The 22,605-nt window shown below is 44.1% G+C and overlaps 1 protein-coding gene across 1 annotated transcript; it reads left to right on the plus strand.

Moving 5' to 3' along the window:
- The first annotated feature begins 4,987 nt into the window (after positions 1-4,987).
- Positions 4,988-21,990, plus strand: LOC101740637 (organic cation transporter protein). Its single transcript, XM_038014925.2, has 7 exons — positions 4,988-5,200; positions 6,375-6,474; positions 7,095-7,195; positions 7,911-8,062; positions 13,368-13,976; positions 14,086-14,267; positions 20,015-21,990. Exons 1-7 carry the CDS (start codon positions 5,052-5,054, stop codon positions 20,168-20,170), a joined length of 1,449 nt encoding a protein of 482 aa, XP_037870853.1. The 5' UTR covers positions 4,988-5,051; the 3' UTR covers positions 20,171-21,990.
- The last annotated feature ends 615 nt before the right edge of the window (positions 21,991-22,605 follow it).

A 22,605-nucleotide genomic window follows, 5' to 3' on the forward strand; every position in this document is an offset into this window, starting at 1 on the left:
AGTGGGTTGCTTAGGGTCATACTTACACAGTGTGATGTAATTAAGGCTGAGGTCTTTTAATAACCTCTATCTACTGACCCGCAACTTTTGTTCGCTCTTGAGCTCCACCCGATATTACTGACTGCTTTTCGTTTAAGAAGACGCATGTTACTGTAGTTTCCATTTCACGAATATGAAATTTATTCACAAGCACTTACTAATTGTAGTCGGCAATTTATATATATTGTTAATATGACATCAGTTCCACTAAAACATAGCTAACTGATAGCTAAGTCAAAGTATAGTTTTTCAGTTACATTATCAACTATACTGAGACCTTAGAACTTATATCTCAAGGTGGGTGGCGCATTTACGTTGTGGATGTCTATGGGTTCCAGTAACCACTTAACACCAGGTGGGCTGTGAGCTCGTCCACCCATCTAGACAATAAATAAATAAAAGTTTTCGCAAGATGTTTCAAGATTCTGAACCTCGCCTTAAATTGGTTAAGCTGTGAAAAACACCTTCACGTTTCATTCATTAGTCATGCAAATTGCCTCCTCAGGCCGCCAACCTCGTCTCGGATACAATTATTATGGACATTGTAATATGCTAACTAGGAACCGAGTAATGTTCTTTGCTCAGTTTATATTCAGCTTCTTGTTGATAAAAGTTGAAGCGTGCTCCAGATTAACGGTTAGAATATCTGATATCATCTTAATTCGGTTTTTTTTTGATAGAGTTGCATTTGGATGGTTAGACTTTGTAAAATAATTAAAATCAAATTTATCATGTTAAAATTAAGATAATTTTCGGATTGCCAAATAGCAACACTGTTAGTGGAGGTCATCCCATATCATTTCATTGAATTTCATCTCAGTTGATCACAAATTAATCATCTTCATTTCATTTCAATCCATATTATCATTTTTCATAAAAATTAAAATTAAAATAAGATATGACATAAAGGTCTTAGTTACCAGGTCATAAAAACCCTTAAAAAAGCAATCCAGTAGTGGGGACGTGACTTAGTAAAAAAGGCGGTAGTCTGGAAAAAAACGGCAGAAAAAGCGATGTTTTCTGTAGTGAGCACATTGTAAAAGTGGAAAGCAATACAGAATTAAGCGAACTATTGCAATCTGTATATTTATTTCCTGGCTTTGGAAGCTAAGTCAACACTAGTAACTTAGATTAGATTTGTAACAGAAAATGACAAATTACTTCAGTGAGCTACGTAGGGCACCGGTGACCTACACGGCACTCAAAGGGTTAAATGCCGCCCGATACTCAGCCTCGACTCTTTTACGGTGGAAAAGTCGAACCCTCTAAACTCAATTCAACCCTCTTCTTTTCGAGTCGGAGTTTGGGACGGCATTGGCTGAGTCTATGGTGGCGTCCACGCTGCCGCCGAGGATATACTGAGCTGGTGTAAGATAGTCCAAGTGAAAATTATTCAGAAAGGCCATGACCATGAGCATTGAGGATTATCGAGGCAACGAAGAGGAGGATACTAAGACAGCGTTCGAGCACGACCATGACCAGTCACCACATTACCGTCCATAGGTTCGGCTGCCTTTGAAAGCAAGCCATTTTTGTGAAGATTTGAGAGAGCTATGAATATGAGAAGCAAAATCTTTAAAAAAATTCCCAGCTAAATATCGATAAGGTTAAAGATACACGATTGTCTTTATTTTTATTGCATCGTCCATTGAAGTAATTGTGGTCGTAAAGATAAGTCGGCCGATTCACTCGTTTCAAGCAATGCAACTATATTACGGGTGTTCAAATCCCGAAACCTTTTTGGCTCCGACGCGACGTACTGATCGTAGAACTAATTGTGGAATCGCTTGGGTTCACTATACTGTCTATTTCTGCAGTGAAGCAGTCATGATCATATTTATAGTTCCATGTGAGACATGGAAATGAATCGAAAATTAATCAAACAAACAAAACATCTATATTTGAATAGGAGTTTTACATCAACATAATCAGTTAATTCATCATTATAATCTCATTGATAACGAAATCTAAATAATAAAATTAAATCACGGTTACTTAATTTAGGAATTTCATTGGCGTTATACAAAAGTTTATCAAGTCCCAACAACTTGAAGAATTTCAATAAACGTCATTACACTAATTACGAAGACTGTTCGTTTTGGGTTTCACTTTTGAATCTTTTAACGAGAAATCTAAGAGGCTCATAATTCTGTAGACGTTTGTGATTTTGCCATACTTCGCAGAATCGAAAATCGCGAATAATTCGCAACATTTACAATAGCGTATTTCGCTCTATGGACTTATATCCAGTGCTGATTTTTTGCTGCGATCAAATTTTTGAATGTCACTTTAGGCTGATGGACATTTTTCCAACGTGATATCAAAAACCAATTCATATAAGTAGGCTTCTATTTTGGAAGAGATCAGGTCATCTTGCTATAATTTGGGACTCTAGTAGGAGAAGACTCTGGTTGGGGGTCTTTAAAGGAGACTAGTGAGATCTAAAATAAAACCTCTATAAGAACTCTGTCAGCTATAATGCGAATACAAGATAATACTAAATACCTGGCAGTAAATGTGAAAAATGAGCTCGTAAGGCGTTTATTAACACCGAAAGCAGTAGTAAATATTTACACATAAATAATATCTTATCTATTAAATATTTACAAAGACTTTTCAGTCAGTGTACATCAAACGTTAATCTCACAGCACAGGCTATTAGGTTTATTTTAGCAAAAATCGTTTCAATTATGATCCGTCTGTAGTTTTTTGTCTTAGATCTTATTCTTTTATTCTTAGAGAGTTTTTTGATAATTAATCAAAGAAACCTTTCCTTGAATTGATTGCGAAGAAATCAACAATATATTAAATTTAATAAAAATGTTCATTTTGAAATAATAACATTCATTGGTATCCGACATTTTTTATGTTTATTTTATTGCCCTTGTATGCAGACGAGCATCGACCCACCTGATGGTGAGTGGTTACCCTAGCCCATAGACTTCAGCAATGCTAGGGGCAGAGTCAAGCCGCTGCCTACCGTTAAACCGACTTTATGGCTCTAACGTGTAAATTTTGTTTGATGCATAGTTTGACCGATTAGTTCAAGGTATAAATGTCACCTATTTATTCCTTTACCTTGATACGAGATGTCCTAAGTTCATTGGTTTACTTCTTTGCTGTGAAGTTATTGAAGCGTATACCTGCTTCACTGAAATAGACAGTGTGGTGGTAGAAGATGTTATTTCTGCACCATGGAAGTCGTTCGTGAAGACGTTTTACGTATGTATTTTCGGTAACGAAATGCTACATGCCTGCGGAATTTGAAACTCAGCATAGTCGGATCGCTTCTCATATAACTATACCGGGAACTTTACCGACTGGGTCACTACAACTTTAAGACGATTCTTACTTAGCTCTCCTAGTTAATCATTTCTATCTTGGATGTTTGGTTATCTTGCCTATCGGATACGTCATAATCTCAGAACTACGTAGCGTTATCAGTGATACAATAAAAAAAAGACGTGTGGTGTCGTGGGACATCGGATAGAAACGAAGTTCCTTATTATGAAAATGTTAATTTTAAGTTCTATTCAAGGTATAAAGGAAATAAAAGTGGAGGTTTCGCAACAACCCACAGTCATTCTGTAACGTGCGAACTTATTGTGGTACACTTCATTCACGGTTGCTTGCATAAGAGTTAGTGTATTGCGCAAACCAACGCTCTGAGATCGTGGTCAATGAATGATAAAAAAATATGTTATTTTTTACGTTATACGTTTATACGTTATTACAAATTTAAGTCGTACACTGTGTGCATTACTAATCAAAATCTTACGTTACGGACGTTTTTTCCCGGTTAGGGTAACCCTCCGCATCGTGCCATAAGGAAGTTGGTTACAAAAAAAAATTATAAATTAATACTGACTTCTACAAATATGTATCGTTTCCATTCCCAACTATAAAAAACTGGCATTTGCGAAGGAGTTTGAGCATAATTTAGAATTTAATTACAATAAAATCCAATCGATATTTCATCAACTAGGTATGTTTGCATTAAACTTTTCGATAGCCGCTCGCCCGTACATGCGTTTTTAATCAACTATGTAAACATGAAATGTGTGTAGTCTGTAACAAGCCTAGAGGGGCTGCTACAAAACTGTGTGTTCGTATTTATAATAGTTTTTTTTTTACCAGATACCATCGATACACGAATGCGATACATACCTATCTCGTATAATAAGTGTTTTTACTAAAACAAAAATTAGCAAAATTCTTTGAAATCACGTGATTTCATGATTAATTGGAAGACACGCGCTGCGGTATCATCATGCTGTATTCATCTGGAATTATCCAAGTATCTAAGAAAGTAGCGTTTGATGTACGATAAGATTCCATTCTTTTTTTGTAATATTCGCGGTTCACGAAGACATTTACTGGTTTCACTGGTTGTAGGACATCTTGTGCATCCGCACGGGTAGGCACCACCACCCTGCCTATGTCTACCGTGAAGCAGTAATGCGCTTCGATTTGAAAGATGGGGCAGCCGTTGCACTGTAAAAACTGCGACCTTAGAACTCATATCTCAAGGCAGGTATTTGCGTTGTAGATGCCTATGTGCTCCGTAACCACTTAATATCAGGTGGGGCGTAACCTCGTTCACTAATTTAAGCACAAAAATAAACACTGCATTAATTCTTGGTAAAAACTGGTGTACTGTGTTAAGTGAGTGAGTGTGATGAGCATTCAGAAGAGCGCTTGCACTGGGTATGGGGGTAAGGTAAGGTATATTGGGTGACAAGACCACTAGTAGACATACCACGGTAATTGTTGTACTCGATATGAATAAACCATGAAGTCTTACACCTAAGCTTGTCGCCAACTACCTCATAAAATTCGCTATCAATATTTATAATACTGATAAAATGATGTAAGCAGACATAAATGTGTGTACATTGGGATTTATTACCTAATTGCTTTGTAAATACGTGCCAAATTACTAAACTATGCATTTGCATCTCAGTTTCAAGTTATTATTCTAAGAGTGCAGTGCGGAATCAACCCGAGAAAGAATGACGTCATTCTTAGATGAGATTTTAGTGAATTTTCGCATGTTCGGCCGGTACCACGGCGAGCTGATGGTATATCTGGCCATAGCGTATTTGTGTAATGGACTGTATTCCGTAAATTATATTTTTGCCGCCGAAGAGATCAGCTATAGGTTAATAATCTTTGTTGTTAGTAGTCGTCGTAACCATACTGAGACTTTAGAACTTATATCTCAAGGTGGGTGGCACATTTACGTTGTGGATGTCTATGGGCTCCAGTAACCACTTAACACCAGGTAGGCCGTGAGCTCGTCCACCCATTTAAGCAATAAAAAAAACCTTGCGGAGCAAAAGAAGGAATCTATTATAATTTTTAATTGTTCTACGTTTAAATATTTAATTAAATATGTAAAACTTCATTATAGTAAGTCATCTGCTGCTCAAAGACTCGTGAGTATAGCGTACCGTAAGTGCTCATGATGCGATAACGAAGCATATCTTCTAATTTTATTTGACAAAACTAATAGAGATAAAACGTCTTTGCCAAACAAATATCTGGTCGGAAAAGTAAAATTTTACAAAGAAAATATACACCAGCTATCGGAGTGATAACAATAACATCATATTCCAGCTCTATTTAATGAAGATTTTTTTTTTCTTTCTTGCTCAGGTGTGTGGTCGAGCTCACAGCCCACCTGGTTTTAAGCGGTCACTGGAGTCCATAGACATCTACAATGTAAATGCGCCACCCACCTTGAGATATAAGTTCTAAAGTCTCAGTATAGTTACAACGGCTACCCCACCCTTCAAACCGAAACGCATTACTGCTTCACGGCAGAAATAGGCGGGGTGGTGGTACCTACCCATGCGGAATCACAAGAGGTCCTACCACCAGTGATTACGCAAAATATAGGAGAAAAAATAGGTCTATGTTAATATGTTGTTCAGTTGTAAGTTGAGGTTTATACGTACCAATCGCCATTCGCGAAGTAAAAACATCCATGAAAGAACTCAATCGCGTTACAACTAATGCCAATAAATTATTGCTTTTATTCATACACTAACGCCTGTGTATACCCATATTGTTAACAATAATACATATTTGGATCGTCGTAGCGCGATTTTCAATGATGGACCACACGTTCGCAGTTTGCATCGCCGTGCCATTCCGCACGCGTCAATATTCTTCAAAGTGTACAAGAAAGTCCATCGGTTCTTATCTAATCAATAAATCAGCAGAAGATCACATTTCGTTTTCAAACGTGAGCGATTGAGAACAGCTCACGTACGAGATGGCATTTTATTAAAAATTCTACAGTCAATTCACTGAAAAATTATCTTTTACAGATGTAAAGACGAACTCTTTGAGAACAATACGTGTGGTAAAATCAATTCATCAAAATGTACAGAATTCGTTTACGACCAACCGAATAGTTTCGTAGCTGAAGTAAGTGTAGTAATAAATAAACTTCTAATTAAATATTGTAATATTAGACTAGGTTTTACTGGTGGTAGGAGCTCTTGTGAGTCTCTTGTGAGTGGTAGGTACCACCACCCTGCCTATTTCTGCCGTGAAGCAGTAATGCGTTTCGGTTTGAAGGGTGTGGCAGCCGTTGTAACTATACTGAGACCTTAGAACTTATATCTCAAGGTGGGTGGCGGCATTTACGTTGTAGATGTTTATGGGCTCTGGTAACCACTTAATACCAGGTGGGCTGTGAGCTCGTCCACCCATCTATGCAATAAAAAAAATAAAAAAAGGGTAGATGTAGAATTGTGCTGCCGATTTCTGTAGTAATTAATCAAGGTGGTGCAGTATTTTTGTAACTTCGGTAAGTAATGCTGCGTATATGTCTCTTCCATTTATTCTTGAGCAATCAGTAGGAGATAACAATGTGGTTTCTACTAAAACTTCAAAGTCATTTCTCGTGGTAGTAATAATCGTAATTATTGGTAGCTCTACATTCATCGTGGGGAGTATTGTGTACATGTTTAAAAACTATTTCTATCTGTTCTTATTGTTGAGCGTGTCTTGCACGTGTTATGTTTCCAATATTTTCGTTTTAGTACGACCTAGGCTGTGAGGAATGGAAAAGAACTTTTGTCGGTACCGCCCATAGCTTGGGTTATATGTTTGGATTGCCAATCATAGGATCTTTGTCTGACAGGTAAAAAATTTACGTTTTGTATACTTTCACGTTATCATAACTGATATTCTTATTTTTAACAAGTGAAAAAAATTGTTTTCATTGAACCACATATTATAGTTATGTATAAGTATCGTTGGATTTGTGGACATTCAAATGGCGAGTATTTAAGCATAGATTTTTGAAGTTATACTTCTTTAGGCGCGTTATGAAAAATTGATGAGAGTGTAATTTTACGAAGCGCGCACACCGTGACACAAAAATAATAGAATGAAGTTGCCCATTAAATCGCTCATTACAATACGACTGACGTAACTTGTCGAGTCTGAAGATAGCCGCAGGTGAAATTTCGCGCATGTACACTCATAAAAAAAGTGTTATTAGCATTCATTTTTTGGTAATATAAATGACAAAATTATTATTTAATATAATTCATACTAAATATTATTAAATTATTAACGTTAAATATTTATTATTAATTATTTAATACTTAAATAAAAATAAAGTATAACTTCTTACGCGCGTACATAAGTACAAGTTACAACGGCTGCCCCACCCTTCAAACCGAAACGCATTACTGCTTTACTGCAGAAATAGGCGGGGCGGTGGTACCTACCCGTGCAGACTCACAAGAGGTCCTTCCACCAGTAATATCCTAATTCTATGGAATTACAATAACGGGGTGGGCTAATTATACCTCTTCCACTACATTAATCGTAATTTATTATTTTTCCAGGTTAGGTCGAAAAAAAGCCGTTATCATAACCGGCGTTTTGGGAGGTCTACTTGGATTAGCCAAGAGCGCATCAGCGTGGTACTGGTTGTATGTTGTATTCGAGATCTTGGAAGCTGCCTTTGGCGATATTTTCTCCCCTGTTTATATTCTAAGTACGAATGAAGTAGATTAAAATACGGATGAATGGTTGCCTAACACAAGCCGCAAATAAAGCTTCATAAAACTAAGTTAACTTAAGCTGCAATTAATTTTGGAGCGGTGATTATGTTTCTCTACAAATATGACGTTTGGGCGTTTAAGAGTAAGAAAATATAAAAGTTATCGTGGCTTTAAGGATAAAACCCCGGGTTACTGTTATTAAAGAATGAGGCTATGCCGGCTATTCCTCAGAGAAGGACCAATTTCTTGAACAAAATATGTGCTTAAAACTTACTATTAAACGAACACAACGCTGAAAGGATAGCATCTTCGTCAGCATCAACAGTGGTCCACTGTTGAGCATAGGCCCCTTTTAATTTACGCCACTGAGTTGGGTTTTTGGTTCTCTCATCCATTTCCTGCCAAACACCATTCCTAAATTATCGCCTCACTTGGCCGAGGGTGCGACACTTTATAGGTGTTTGCTGGTGTTTTTACTCAAGAACCTGTTTGCTTTAGCTATCATCGTCACCGTGTGATGAAAATCAAAAGCGAAAAACTCGTGAATATTTGTAATTGCGGGTAGTAGAACGTTTTGTATGTATCACCATCAAGTCTATGTCTGCTGCAATGCTGTCATATATGCTTTGCTTTCAAAGATGGCGAGCTCGCCGCGTCCGGTGGCACAAAATAAAACCCAGACCCCTCCCCCGGTTATCCTTCAGGAGAAGGCAGCTTGGGATCGAGTTTGCCTGGCCCTTAAGGCCAAAAATATAAATTTCACGAATGCCCGTAACCTCGCGAACGGCATTCAAATTAAGGTTCAAACACCCGACGACCATAGGGCCCTCTCTTCTTACCTCCGTAAGGAGCGTATAAGTTTCCATACGTATACGCTCCAGGAGGAGCGCGAACTCCGCGTTGTAATACGCGGAATCCCTAAAGAGTTAGATGTAGAGCTCGTAAAAGCCGACCTGTTAGAACAAGGCCTACCAGTGAATTCTGTGCACCGTATGCACACCGGTCGCGGTAGGGAGCCATATAATATGGTTCTAGTCGCTCTCCAGCCTACCCCCGAGGGTAAGAAAATCTTTAACACACAGACCGTCTGTAGGCTCTCTGGTATCGCTGTCGAAGCCCCCCATAAAAAAGGCACTCCTAGCCAGTGCCATAACTGTCAATTGTACGGGCACTCTTCCCGTAACTGTCACGCGCGCCCCCGATGTGTTAAGTGTTTGGGCGATCACGCCACGGCCCTCTGCGCTCGCGACCAAAAAACCGCGACGGAACCGCCTAGCTGCGTCCTGTGTCGAACACAGGGTCACCCCGCGAATTACCGTGGTTGCCCCCGAGCCCCTAAAATAAATCGCCGCGTCGCCCGCCAAAACCGCCTCCGAGCTTCCGGCCCAGACATCAAAGCCTCGGCACCCTCTGCGTCGCAGGCTAAGCCAGCGTTCGTTCCGGCGGCGGTGCCCAGTGTCTCGGCCTGGGCAAAACCGCTGCCGTACACGAACACGGCTACAACTCCCTCCTCCGCGATTCGTCCCGCCCCCGCGACTCGTCCCTCTCCCGCGACTTGCCCTCCGACCGCGTCCGACAATCTCGCTTTAGCGATCGACTTCTTTCAGTCGATCAACTTTGAGCGCGTTAACGCTTTGGGCGACGCCATTCGCGCTGCCTCCACTGTACAACACTTTATCGCCGTTGTGCAGGAATACGCCGACGTATACGCGTCATTAAATACGTACGTCCTCCCCTCACTCCGCCGGTAATCAATGGCGTATATAAGTAGAATAAAGCCCCTATCCGTAACGATAGGATTTTTTAACGCTTACGGTCTCGCAAATCAACGTGATCAGGTTTCTGACTTTTTGCGTGACCACCAAATTGATATCTTCTTAGTGCAGGAGACCCTACTTAAGCCCGCGCGCCGTGACCCTAAAATCGCGAACTATAACATGGTCAGGAACGACAGGCTCTCTGCCCGTGGTGGTGGTACCGTCATTTACTATAGAAGAGCCCTGCATTGCGTCCCGCTCGATCCTCCCGCGCTCGCTAATATCGAAGCATCAGTGTGCCGAATCTCACTGACGGGACACGCGCCGATCGTTATCGCGTCCGTTTATCTTCCACCGGATAAGATCGTTCTAAGCAGTGATATCGAGGCGTTGCTCGGTATGGGGAGCTCTGTCATTCTGGCGGGCGACCTAAATTGTAAACACATCAGGTGGAACTCACACACCACAACCCCGAATGGCAGGCGGCTTGACGCGTTAGTCGATGATCTCGCCTTCGATATCGTCGCTCCACTAACCCCGACTCACTACCCGCTAAATATCGCGCATCGCCCGGATATACTCGACATAGCGTTATTAAAAAACGTAACTCTGCGCTTACACTCGATCGAAGTAGTTTCAGAGTTAGATTCAGACCACCGTCCCGTCGTTATGAAGCTCGGTCGCGCTCCCGATTCCGTTCCCGTCACGAGGACTGTGGTGGATTGGCACACGCTGGGCATCAGCCTGGCTGAATCTGATCCACCATCGCTCCCGTTTAACCCGGACTCTATCCCGTCTCCTCAGGATACCGCTGAAGCCATAGACATCTTAACGTCACACATCACCTCGACATTAGATAGGTCATCGAAACAAGTTGTAGCGGAGGACTTCCTTCACCGCTTCAAATTGTCCGACGATATTAGGGAACTCCTTAGAGCTAAGAACGCCTCGATACGCGCCTACGACAGGTATCCTACCGCGGAAAATCGTATTCGAATGCGTGCCCTACAACGCGACGTAAAGTCTCGCATCGCCGAAGTCCGAGATGCCAGATGGTCTGATTTCTTAGAAGGACTCGCGCCCTCCCAAAGGTCTTACTACCGCTTAGCTCGTACTCTCAAATCGGATACGGTAGTAACTATGCCCCCCCTCGTAGGCCCCTCAGGCCGACTCGCGGCGTTCGATGATGACGAAAAAGCAGAGCTGCTGGCCGATACATTGCAAACCCAGTGCACGCCCAGCACTCAATCCGTGGACCCTGTTCATGTAGAATTAGTAGACAGTGAGGTAGAACGCAGAGCCTCCTTGCCACCCTCTGATGCGTTACCACCCGTCACCCCGATGGAAGTTAAAGACTTGATCAAAGACCTACGTCCTCGCAAGGCTCCCGGTTCCGACGGTATATCCAACCGCGTTATTAAACTTCTACCCGTCCAACTCATCGTGATGTTGGCATCTATTTTCAATGCCGCTATGGCGAACTGTATCTTTCCCGCGGTGTGGAAAGAAGCGGACGTTATCGGCATACATAAACCCGGTAAACCAAAAAATCATCCGACGAGCTACCGTCCGATTAGCCTCCTCATGTCTCTAGGCAAACTGTATGAGCGTCTGCTCTACAAACGCCTCAGAGACTTCGTCTCATCCAAGGGCATTCTCATCGATGAACAATTCGGATTCCGTACAAATCACTCATGCGTTCAACAGGTGCACCGCCTCACGGAGCACATTCTTGTGGGGCTTAATCGACCAAAACCGTTATACACGGGAGCTCTCTTCTTCGACGTCGCAAAAGCGTTCGACAAAGTCTGGCACAATGGTTTGATTTTCAAACTATTCAACATGGGCGTGCCGGATAGTCTCGTGCTCATCATACGGGACTTCTTGTCGAACCGCTCTTTTCGATATCGAGTCGAGGGAACCCGCTCCTCCCCACGACCTCTCACAGCTGGAGTCCCGCAAGGCTCTGTCCTCTCACCCCTCCTATTTAGCTTATTCGTCAACGATATTCCCCGGTCGCCGCCGACCCATTTAGCTTTATTCGCCGACGACACGACTGTTTACTATTCTAGTAGAAATAAGTCCCTAATCGCGAAGAAGCTTCAGAGCGCAGCCCTAGCCCTAGGACAGTGGTTCCGAAAATGGCGCATAGACATCAACCCAGCGAAAAGTACTGCGGTGCTATTTCAGAGGGGAAGCTCCACACGGATTTCCTCCCGGATTAGGAGGAGGAATCTCACACCCCCGATTACTCTCTTTAGACAACCCATACCCTGGGCCAGGAAGGTCAAGTACCTGGGCGTTACCCTGGATGCATCGATGACATTCCGCCCGCATATAAAATCAGTCCGTGACCGTGCCGCGTTTATTCTCGGTAGACTCTACCCCATGATCTGTAAGCGGAGTAAAATGTCCCTTCGGAACAAGGTGACACTTTACAAAACTTGCATAAGGCCCGTCATGACTTACGCGAGTGTGGTGTTCGCTCACGCGGCCCGCACACACATAGACACCCTCCAATCCCTACAATCCCGCTTTTGCAGGTTAGCTGTCGGGGCTCCGTGGTTCGTGAGGAACGTTGACCTACACGACGACCTGGGCCTCGAATCAATTCGGAAATACATGAAGTCAGCGTCGGAACGATACTTCGATAAGGCTATGCGTCATGATAATCGCCTTATCGTTGCCGCCGCTGACTACTCCCCGAATCCTGATCATGCAGGAGCCAGTCACCGTCGACGCCCTAGACACGTCCTTACGGATCCATCAGATCCAATAACCTTTGCATTAGATGCCTTCAGCTCTAATACTAGGGGCAGGCTTAGGGACCCCGGTAACCGTACTCGTCGAACTCGACAAAGAGGTCGACGTGCAACCTAACCCATGCATCAGCCCGCTGAGTTTCTCGCCGGATCTTCTCAGCGGGTCGCGATTCCGATCCGGTAGTAGATTCATTCGCGAAACAATTGCTCTTGAGTTGTTAGGTCTCCTTCGGAGGCGCTCGGGCAGTTGTTAGCAAATCCCACCCCTCTTGGCTGAGCCTTTGCTCGCCCACCTGTCCTGGTGAAACTGGAAAGGCCTTCGGGCCACCAGTAAACTTTCAATCATAAAAAAAAAAAAAAAAAAAAGATGGCGAGAATGAGATGAGCGAAAGATTGGGACTTTGACGTCATGTCTCTGAGTGGGTGACGCCATTCACATTGCTACTATATTCTTGGATTCCGGTAACTATTTTAAATCAAGAAATGCCTAATTAATTGTTTACCCATTTAATGCACTAAAAAGGACAACAGAAACCGCTGGAAAGAGTAAGCTAGCTCTGTTGGTCGTAAACAAAACAATTTGAATAAAAAATGCTTTCGTTGTTTGTCTGGTGTATTATAACTTTATTATTCAAAATTATTTGAAATTTGTAAGGCGGATATTTTAGCTTCTATTTCTGAAGTCAGTAAAAGTAGTCAAAGCATTTTCACAGGCTTGAACTGATAATTTAATGTGAAACTTAACAAATTTGACTAACGTAATATTTTTGCATTCATAGCGGTAGAAATGGTCGAAACTCGAAAACGCGTTCCATACTACATCATATCATTTTTCGGATTTTCCATTGGATGTACAATATTGGCCTTTGTCGCATGGGAAGTACAGTATTGGCGGACGTTCCTAAGAGTCATTTACGCACCATCTTTGCTGTTCATTTTCTACAGTTTTCTAATAGACGAAAGCCCGAGATGGTTATTAACGAAAGGTAGAAAAGAGGAAGCAGTAAAAACACTACAGAACGCAGCTAAGAAGAACAAGATAGAGATAGATATAACGGCGCTAGATAAGATGGTCTATGAAGATGAAAAAGAGATGGCTCTTACGGAGTTACTGAAAACAACATTTGCGTCAAAGACTTTATTGTTGAGATTTTTCGTTTGCACGACCTGGTGGGCGACCTCGACGTTCGTAAATTATGGAATGACAATCAACTCGGTATCATTACAAGGGAATAAATATATGAATTTTGCGATTGTTGCCATTATCGACGGGCCGGGAAACGTGTTAATAATGTTTGTTATGATGAAATACAAGAGAAAGAAACCGTTGCTAATATCTTTTTTCGTTGGAGCGGCGATGTATATAGTTCAACCATTCTTGCCACTTAGTAAGTGTTTTTGTTAATCTAGATTAGCAGACTAATTAGATCCACTAGACGATAATTTGAACCTAAACAGACAAACTCCTCGGATAAGTTTAGATTTTATATTTTTCAGATCAAACATGGTTGTCAATTGTAGTTTACACATGCGGCAAGCTGGTATCGTCTTTCTGTTTTAACATAACATATATGTACACCTCTGAGTTGTTTCCCACACAGACAAGAAATTCAATGCAAGCCTTATGTTCATCTTTGGGACGGATCGGGTCCATACTTGCGCCGCAGACTCCTTTACTGGTAAGTTTATTTTAAATCTACGTAGTTCATATATGTATAACTACATTTGGAAAGACAAGATCTTGGAAAACTATCTCAGAAATTTGTGGTCTTCCTTATTTAATTTATTCAGAAAATTCTAAAATTTGGCCTTGAAGTACACATGCTAGATTTTTTTTATAAGCTAACATAATTTTTATCTTTTCTTTAAATGGAACAATTATGTAGTAGTTCAAAAATCATATCTCTCAAATAACTATCACAATCACAATAAACTTACATAAACAGGTATTGTACAATTAGCTGTAACAACCGTGTTTGCAAATGTTTGCTAGTTTTATCATTATATAATTTAATTAATCATTCAACGATACTTGTCTTATACTCGTGCTAACCATAATATTATGGTTTCACTAATAAAGCCCGTTTGGAAATAAATGGAAAATGGTAATTATAATCGATTACTTTTTTTATATTATAGTACTTAGTGTACTACTAAATGTAATACTTTTTTTTTTTTTTTTTTTTATGTTTGAAGGATTACTGGTGGCCCGGAGGCCTTTCCAATTTCACCAGGACAGGTGGGCGAGCAAAGGCTCAGCCAGGAGGGGTGGGATTTGCTAACAGCTGCCCGAGCGCCTCCGAAGGAGACCTAACAACTCAAGAGTAGCTGCTTCGCGAATGAATCTACTACCGGATCGGAATCGCGACCCGCTGAGAAGATCCGGCGAGAAACTCAGCGAGCTGATTCATGGGTTAGGTTGCACGGCGAACTCTTTGTCGAGTTCGACGAGTACGGTTACCGAGGTCCCTAAGCCTGCTCCTAGAGCTGAAGGCGTCTAGTGCAAAGGTTATTGGATCTGATGGATCCGTAAGGACGTGTCTAGGGCGTCGACGGTGACTGGCTCCTGCATGATCAGGATTCGGGGAGTAGTCAGCGGCGGCTACGATAAGGCGATTATCATGACGCATAGCCTTATCGAAGTATCGTTCCGACGCTGACTTCATGTATTTCCGAATTGATTCGAGGCCCAGGTCGTCGTGTAGGTCAACGTTCCTCACGAACCACGGAGCCCCGACAGCTAACCTGCAAAAGCGGGATTGTAGGGATTGGAGGGTGTCTATGTGTGTGCGGGCCGCGTGAGCGAACACCACACTCGCGTAAGTCATGACGGGCCTTATGCAAGTTTTGTAAAGTGTCACCTTGTTCCGAAGGGACATTTTACTCCGCTTACAGATCATGGGGTAGAGTCTACCGAGAATAAACGCGGCACGGTCACGGACTGATTTTATATGCGGGCGGAATGTCATCGATGCATCCAGGGTAACGCCCAGGTACTTGACCTTCCTGGCCCAGGGTATGGATTGACTAAAGAGAGTAATCGGGGGTGTGAGATTCCTCCTCCTAATACGGGAGGAAATCCGTGTGGAGCTTCCCCTCTGAAATAGCACCGCAGTACTTTTCGCTGGGTTGATGTCTATGCGCCATTTTCGGAACCACTGTCCTAGGGCTAGGGCTGCGCTCTGAAGCTTCTTCGCGATTAGGGACTTGTTTCTACTGGAATAGTAAACAGTCGTGTCGTCGGCGAATAAAGCTAAATGGGTCGGCGGCGACCGGGGAATATCGTTAACGAATAAACTAAATAGGAGGGGTGAAAGGACAGAGCCTTGCGGGACTCCAGCTGTGAGAGGTCGTGGGGAGGAGCGGGTTCCCTCGACTCGATATCGAAAAGAGCGGTTCGATAAGAAGTCCCGTATGATGAGCACGAGACTATCCGGCACACCCATGTTGAATAGTTTGAAAATCAAACCGTTGTGCCAGACTTTGTCGAACGCTTTTGCGACGTCGAAGAAGAGAGCTCCCGTATATAACGGTTTTGGTCGATTAAGCCCCACAAGAATGTGCTCCGTGAGGCGGTGCACCTGTTGAACGCATGAGTGATTTGTACGGAATCCGAATTGTTCATCGATGAGAATGCCCTTGGATGAGACGAAGTCTCTGAGGCGTTTGTAGAGCAGACGCTCATACAGTTTGCCTAGAGACATGAGGAGGCTAATCGGGCGGTAGCTCGTCGAATGATTTTTTGATTTACCGGGTTTATGTATGCCGATAACGTCCGCTTCTTTCCACACCGCGGGAAAGATACAGTTCGCCATAGCGGCATTGAAAATAGATGCCAACATCACGATGAGTTGGACGGGTAGAAGTTTAATAACGCGGTTGGATATACCGTCGGAACCGGGAGCCTTGCGAGGACGTAGGTCTTTGATCAAGTCTTTAACTTCCATCGGGGTGACGGGTGGTAACGCATCCGAGGGTGGCAAGGAGACTCTGCGTTCTACCTCACTGTCTACTAATTCTACATGAACAGGGTCCACGGATTGAGTGCTGGGCGTGCACTGGGTTTGCAATGTATCGGCCAGCAACTCTGCTTTTTCGTCATCATCAAACGCCGCGAGTCGGCCTGAGGGGCCTACGAGGGGGGGCATAGTTACTACCGTATCCGATTTGAGAGTACGGGCTAAGCGGTAGTAAGACCTTTGGGAGGGCGCGAGTCCTTCTAAGAAATCAGACCATCTGGCATCTCGGACTTCGGCGATGCGAGACTTTACGTCGCGTTGTAGGGCACGCATTCGAATACGATTTTCCGCGGTAGGATACCTGTCGTAGGCGCGTATCGAGGCGTTCTTAGCTCTAAGGAGTTCCCTAATATCATCGGACAATTTGAAGCGGTGAAAGAAGTCCTCCGCTACAACTTGTTTCGATGATCTATCTAATGTTGAGGTGATGTGTGACGTTAAGATGTCTATGGCTTCATCGGTATCCTGAGGAGACGGGGTAGAGTCCGGGTTAAACGGGAGGGATGGTGGATCAGATTCAGCCAGGCTGATGCCCAGCGTGTGCCAATCCACCACAGTCCTCGTGAGGGGAACGGAGTCGGGAGCGCGACCGAGCTTCATGACGACGGGACGGTGGTCTGAATCTAACTCTGAAACTACTTCGATCGAGTGTAAGCTCAGAGTTACGTTTTTTAATAACGCTATGTCGAGTATATCCGGGCGATGCGCGATATTTAGCGGGTAGTGAGTCGGTATTAGTGGAGCGACGATATCGAAGGCGAGATCATCGACTAACGCGTCAAGCCGCCTGCCATTCGGGGTTGTGGTGTGTGAGTTCCACCTGATGTGTTTACAATTTAGTTCGCCCGCCAGAATGACAGAGCTCCCCATGCCGAGCAGCGCCTCGATATCACTGCTTAGAACGATCTTATCCGGTGGAAGATAAACGGACGCGATAACGATCGGCGCGTGTCCCATCAGTGAGATTCGGCACACTGATGCTTCGATATTAGCGAGCGCGGGAGGATCGAGCGAGACGCAATGCAGGGCTCTTCTATAGTAAATGACGGTACCACCACCACGAGCAGAGAGCCTGTCGTTCCTGACCATGTTATAGTTCGCGATTTTAGGGTCACGGCGCGCGGGCTTAAGTAGGGTCTCCTGCACTAAAAAGATATCAATTTGATGGTCACGCAAAAAGTCAGAAACCTGATCACGTTGATTTGCGAGACCGTAAGCGTTAAAAAATCCTATCGTTACGGATAGGGGCTTTATTCTACTTATATATGCCATTGATTACCGGCGGAGTGAGGGGAGGACGTACGTATTTAATGACGCGTATACGTCGGCGTATTCTTGCACAACGGCGATAAAGTGTTGTGCAGTGGAGGCAGCGCGAATGGCGTCGCCCAAAGCGTTAACGCGCTCAAAGTTGATCGACTGAAAGAAGTCGATCGCTAAAGCGAGATTGTCGGACGCGGTCGGAGGGCAAGTCGCGGGAGAGGGACGAGTTGCGGGGGCGGGACGAATCGCGGAGGAGGGAGTTGTAACCGTGTTCGTGTACGGCAGCGGTTTCGCCCAAGCCGAGACACTGGGCACCGGCGCCGGAACGAACGCTGGCTTAGCCTGCGACACAGAGGGTGCCGAGGCTTTGATGTCTGGGCCGGAAGCTCGGAGGCGGTTTTGGCGGGCGACGCGGCGATTTATTTTCGGGGCTCGGGGGCATCCGCGGTAATTTGCGGGGTGACCCTGTGTACGACACAGGACGCAGCTAGGCGGTTCCGTCGCGGTTTTTTGATCGCGAGTGCAGAGGGCCGTGGCGTGATCTCCTAAACACTTGACGCATCGGGGGCGCGCGTGACAGTTACGGGAAGAATGCCCGTATAATTGGCAGTTATGGCACTGGCTAGGTGTGCCTTTCTTGTGTGGGGTTTCGACGGCGATTCCGGAAAGGCTACAGACCGTTCGGATGTTGAATATTTGCTTACCCTCGGGGGTAGGCTGGAGGGCGACGAGAACCATATTATATGGCTCCCTTCCGCGACCTGTGTGCATGCGGTGTACGGAGTTAACCGGTAGGCCTTGTTCGAGAAGGTCGGCCTTGACTAGCTCGGCATCCAACTCTTTAGGGATGCCACGTATGACGGCACGGAGTTCGCGCTCCTCCTGGAGCGTATACGTGTGAAAACTTATACGCTCCTTACGGAGGTAAGAAGAGAGGGCCCTATGGTCGTCGGGTGTTCGAACCTTAATTTGAATGCCGTTCGCGAGGTTACGGGCATTCGTGAAGTTGATATTTTTGGCCTTAAGGGCCAGGGAAACTCGATCCCAAGCTGCCTTCTCTTGGAGGATTACCGGGGGAGGGGTCTGGGTTTTATTTTGTGCCACCGGACGCGGCGACGGAGTGGCACGGGCTGGAGGCGCAACGGGAGTCTGAGGGCGGGGGCGCGACGCGTTCGCGGCTTTGCTAATTTTAGCGGCCGCGGGAGCTCGAGACTCCGCGGCACGCTTCTTACCCTTTTGTACCAGGGTGAATCCATCCGTCGATGAGGCGGGAGCGAGGTCGACCTCCATCTCCGAGTCAGAGTCGGAGGACGAGGAGGCGGGCGCAGGTGACCTACGAGCAGGTGATTTGGAGGGCACGACGGAGGCTGCGGATGATCGCGCTGCTGGAACGGTGGCCACGGCGGACGACGCAGCAGTTTTACTCGCCAGTATAGGCGACGCGGGAACGGCAGGCACGACGGAGGCTGCGGTGCTCGATGCAGAAGCTTTGCACGCAGGTACAGGCGACGCAGGAGCAGCGAGCTCGGCGGAGTCCACGAGAGGGCTCGCGGTGTGATCGGCCTTGAAGGCCAGAAACTCTGAGGCGAGCTGTGGGTGGCGAAGTCGGAGGAATTCCGCGAATACAGCGTCCATGATCGCTGAGTGCCCAGGTGGGGCGGCCCCGGGTCTTGAAAACACTCGCCTTGCGGCGAGGCCCCAACTTCTCGGACCTGAGCGGTTCTATTGAACACAGGTGGCGATGCGGCACGATTACTACAGGACAAAGAAAAAACACAACAAAACGGAAATAACAAAAAGAAACAGAACAATGAAACACTTCCAGGAAATAGTTTGTCGGCAGATGTACCACGAACACAGAAACAACAAAAGGAAACAAAACAAATAAAAACTTCCAGAAAGAGCACTTAGTCGGCAGATGTACCACAAACACAGGCCGCGCGAACAATGGCCGGGCTAACAAAAGCCGGGCGAACAAAGACCGGGCGATCGAGTGGTCGATGAGCACGTCCGCACGTGACGGGTGCCTCTATCGGAATGATGTAATACTTGACGAGGTTTCCACAATTATAAAAAAAAATTATCAGCGTTTCAATAAAACCATAGGACATTCGACATATTTTTATTATATTATATTTTTTCAGAAGGTATATTGGGACGGACTCCCAATGATGATTTTTTGTGGAGCAGCAATATTTGCCGGGTTAGCGACTTTCTTAGTGCCTGACACTGCGGGCGATTCTTTACCTGACACCGTGAGACAAGCTGAAGAGATAGGCACTAAGAAACTAAGTAAATAAGTGATAAATAATATCCTAGAGAGATCAAAAGTAAAGAGTTGAGAATCAGTCGCAATGTTACTAACAATTTTTTTCTAATTGTGGCCAAAAATTGATTAAATATTTAAAAAAAATGTAGCTTTTTATTAGTATTTTTTTCAATTGTCTACTGGGTTTGTTCTTCACGATTTATTGTTTTAATAAAACGTAGGTAAGGAGAATTTGTTCCAAAATAACACGATCGAACAGTCAACTGTTTTATTACTTGAAATAAAGTTATAGTTATAATTAACGCCCTTCATTTATTCACTGTTCACTTATCGCCTGTCTATTTCTGCTGTGTGTCAATATGAGTGGCCGCATTTAAATTGTTGATGACTATGAGCTTCGGTAACCACTTAATATCAGGTGGCCCGTCAGTTCCTCCATCAGCAATAACAAAAAGGTTAGTGATATGTCGCTGACATTCCACCGAACAGGCAATGTACAGCTGCGATGCCGTCCGATTAGTCCTGAGGTTGCATACTAGCCATAGATTATACACTTATACTAGCGCCCACAGCTGTCTGGGGACATCGCTAATTGCTAATTGTCATCTGTCAACTGTCAGCGCTCGGGCTGTTGCCACTCTAAAAAAGTCAAAGCGCCGCCACATAAATACTTATTTTTGTTAGCTCAAACAATTCGATCCAATATTCTATTTTTAAACCAAGTTTTAATCTTAGAAATTGTTAAGTTAATTATGTTGCGTTGCAGTGGACATCGACAATACCATTTATTCGTCCTTAGGGCTCGCGCAAAACACTCGGAGCTCCTGATAAGCTACCTCACAGACCAGTTTAAGACCAGTTTTTTACTTCATAGGCTCAAAACATTATAATATTATTTATTAAATTTTCTGGGAAATTCTTAAATATTTCTTATATTGTCTCTAAAGTTTTCTAAAGAGACTCGCGAAAATCTGAAGCACACACAAACACAACACAAACATATGGAATTATTGAAAATAAAAGTTGTGCGTATACCTGCTGGTGACAGGTAATTTTCTCCGCGTATAAAATATGTATTAAGATACTGAAAATAGTATAAAAATATCCCGTATATTTTGTATCGTTCGGACTTTGATCAAACGTCAAAAGATCTAACGATCTTTGAAACGAGTTTTTGAGATTTGTTGGTTAGATCTTCTCCAATATTTTTTTAATTAGTCAAGATGTTGTCAGTGACGGGCTCATTTTTTTTTTCGGGCCGAACATCCTACTAGTTTCCCGCACCTAGGGGGCGCGCGGCGTATGTTGGACTTAACGATCTGCCGATATTGGGAGCAGACCGCGGGCCCAAGGAGTTTTAGGGCCCTACCGCACTAAACGACTTCTTGCACTCTTACACCCGACGTCGGTCGGTATGTTCGTCGACGAAAGCGACGACGACAACGCGGACCGCATCGCAGTCCGCAGCCGCCGACGTGTCGTCCCATCCTCCTGGTGCCAGCGCGCTAGACTGATGGTAGCGTGCGGCGCAGTCTCAACCCCCTCAGGTTACCCCGTGACCATCACTGGGAGGAGACTGCCTCCTCACAGGGGCTGGAGCTGGACGAACACCTTCTTCCGACCCCCAGCTTGGCGGCGGCGGCACGACGCCGAGAGGGAAGAAGAACTCTCCCTCTCCCGTTTCGTTGCCTCCTTGCTGGACTCGCAGAAGTCGAGCATCGGCTGCCAGCACTCGTCGCTGCCGAGCATCGTAGCCACGACGTTTGGAAGTGACAAGTCCGGTCCAGCTCATTTATAACGGGTACTTGAGGATAAAATAAAAAAAAAATTCAAAGCATGATGGTTCCAACCCACAGAGCGCGCAGGGAGGAGAGGAGGACAAAAACGCTGTTATCATTTTCATCGGCAGTACAAAGACAATTAGAAGATCATTTGATACCGTACAGTATTTCTGCGTTGGCAACTTTAAAATCATTCACAATTGTTAAAGGAACATAGATCAAATAAAATAAAAATAAAATAATGTTTTTTGGGCGTTCCCTTCCCTTTATGAACCGGATTTTATAGTTAAAATAGAACTGAAACGCCCGGGAAATATTAATCGAAATAACGCGATACTGTTTCACGTGCAACATAATGTAAAACGCGGAGTGCATACAAAACTTCTTTTGTTACCTATTCAAAAAGCTTGGTAGGTATATGTAATAAATTATATTTACGCTGTTTTCAGTGCAAGCGAGCTATAAACGTCATCAAGCTAGGTAAACGGTACCGCTGGGGCCTGATGGTATCAGCTGTCGTTTCGAAGCGGTCTAATCTACAGTCCGCAGCTTTTACTCGTAATACAATGTTCAACTATAAAATTAAAATCATATAGGAGAGAATTATACAAGTTCCCAAAAACCAAAACAAAGGCCCTTATCCACGTTATATACAAATTGATATTGTAAATAACTGTATAAAATC

This window comes from Bombyx mori, chromosome 13 (genome assembly GCF_030269925.1).
Source record: "Bombyx mori chromosome 13, ASM3026992v2".
NCBI classification, from domain to species: Eukaryota; Metazoa; Arthropoda; class Insecta; order Lepidoptera; family Bombycidae; genus Bombyx; species Bombyx mori.

Excerpts from the sequence above, each read along its gene's own strand:
- LOC101740637 (XM_038014925.2), top strand. The coding sequence starts at position 5,052 with ATGACGTCATTCTTAGATGAGATTTTAGTGAATTTTCGCATGTTCGGC. Across the intron at positions 8,063-13,367 it reads CTCCCCTGTTTATATTCTAA|CGGTAGAAATGGTCGAAACT; the intron begins GTACGAATGAAG and ends TTGCATTCATAG. Across the intron at positions 13,977-14,085 it reads TCAACCATTCTTGCCACTTA|ATCAAACATGGTTGTCAATT; the intron begins GTAAGTGTTTTT and ends TATATTTTTCAG.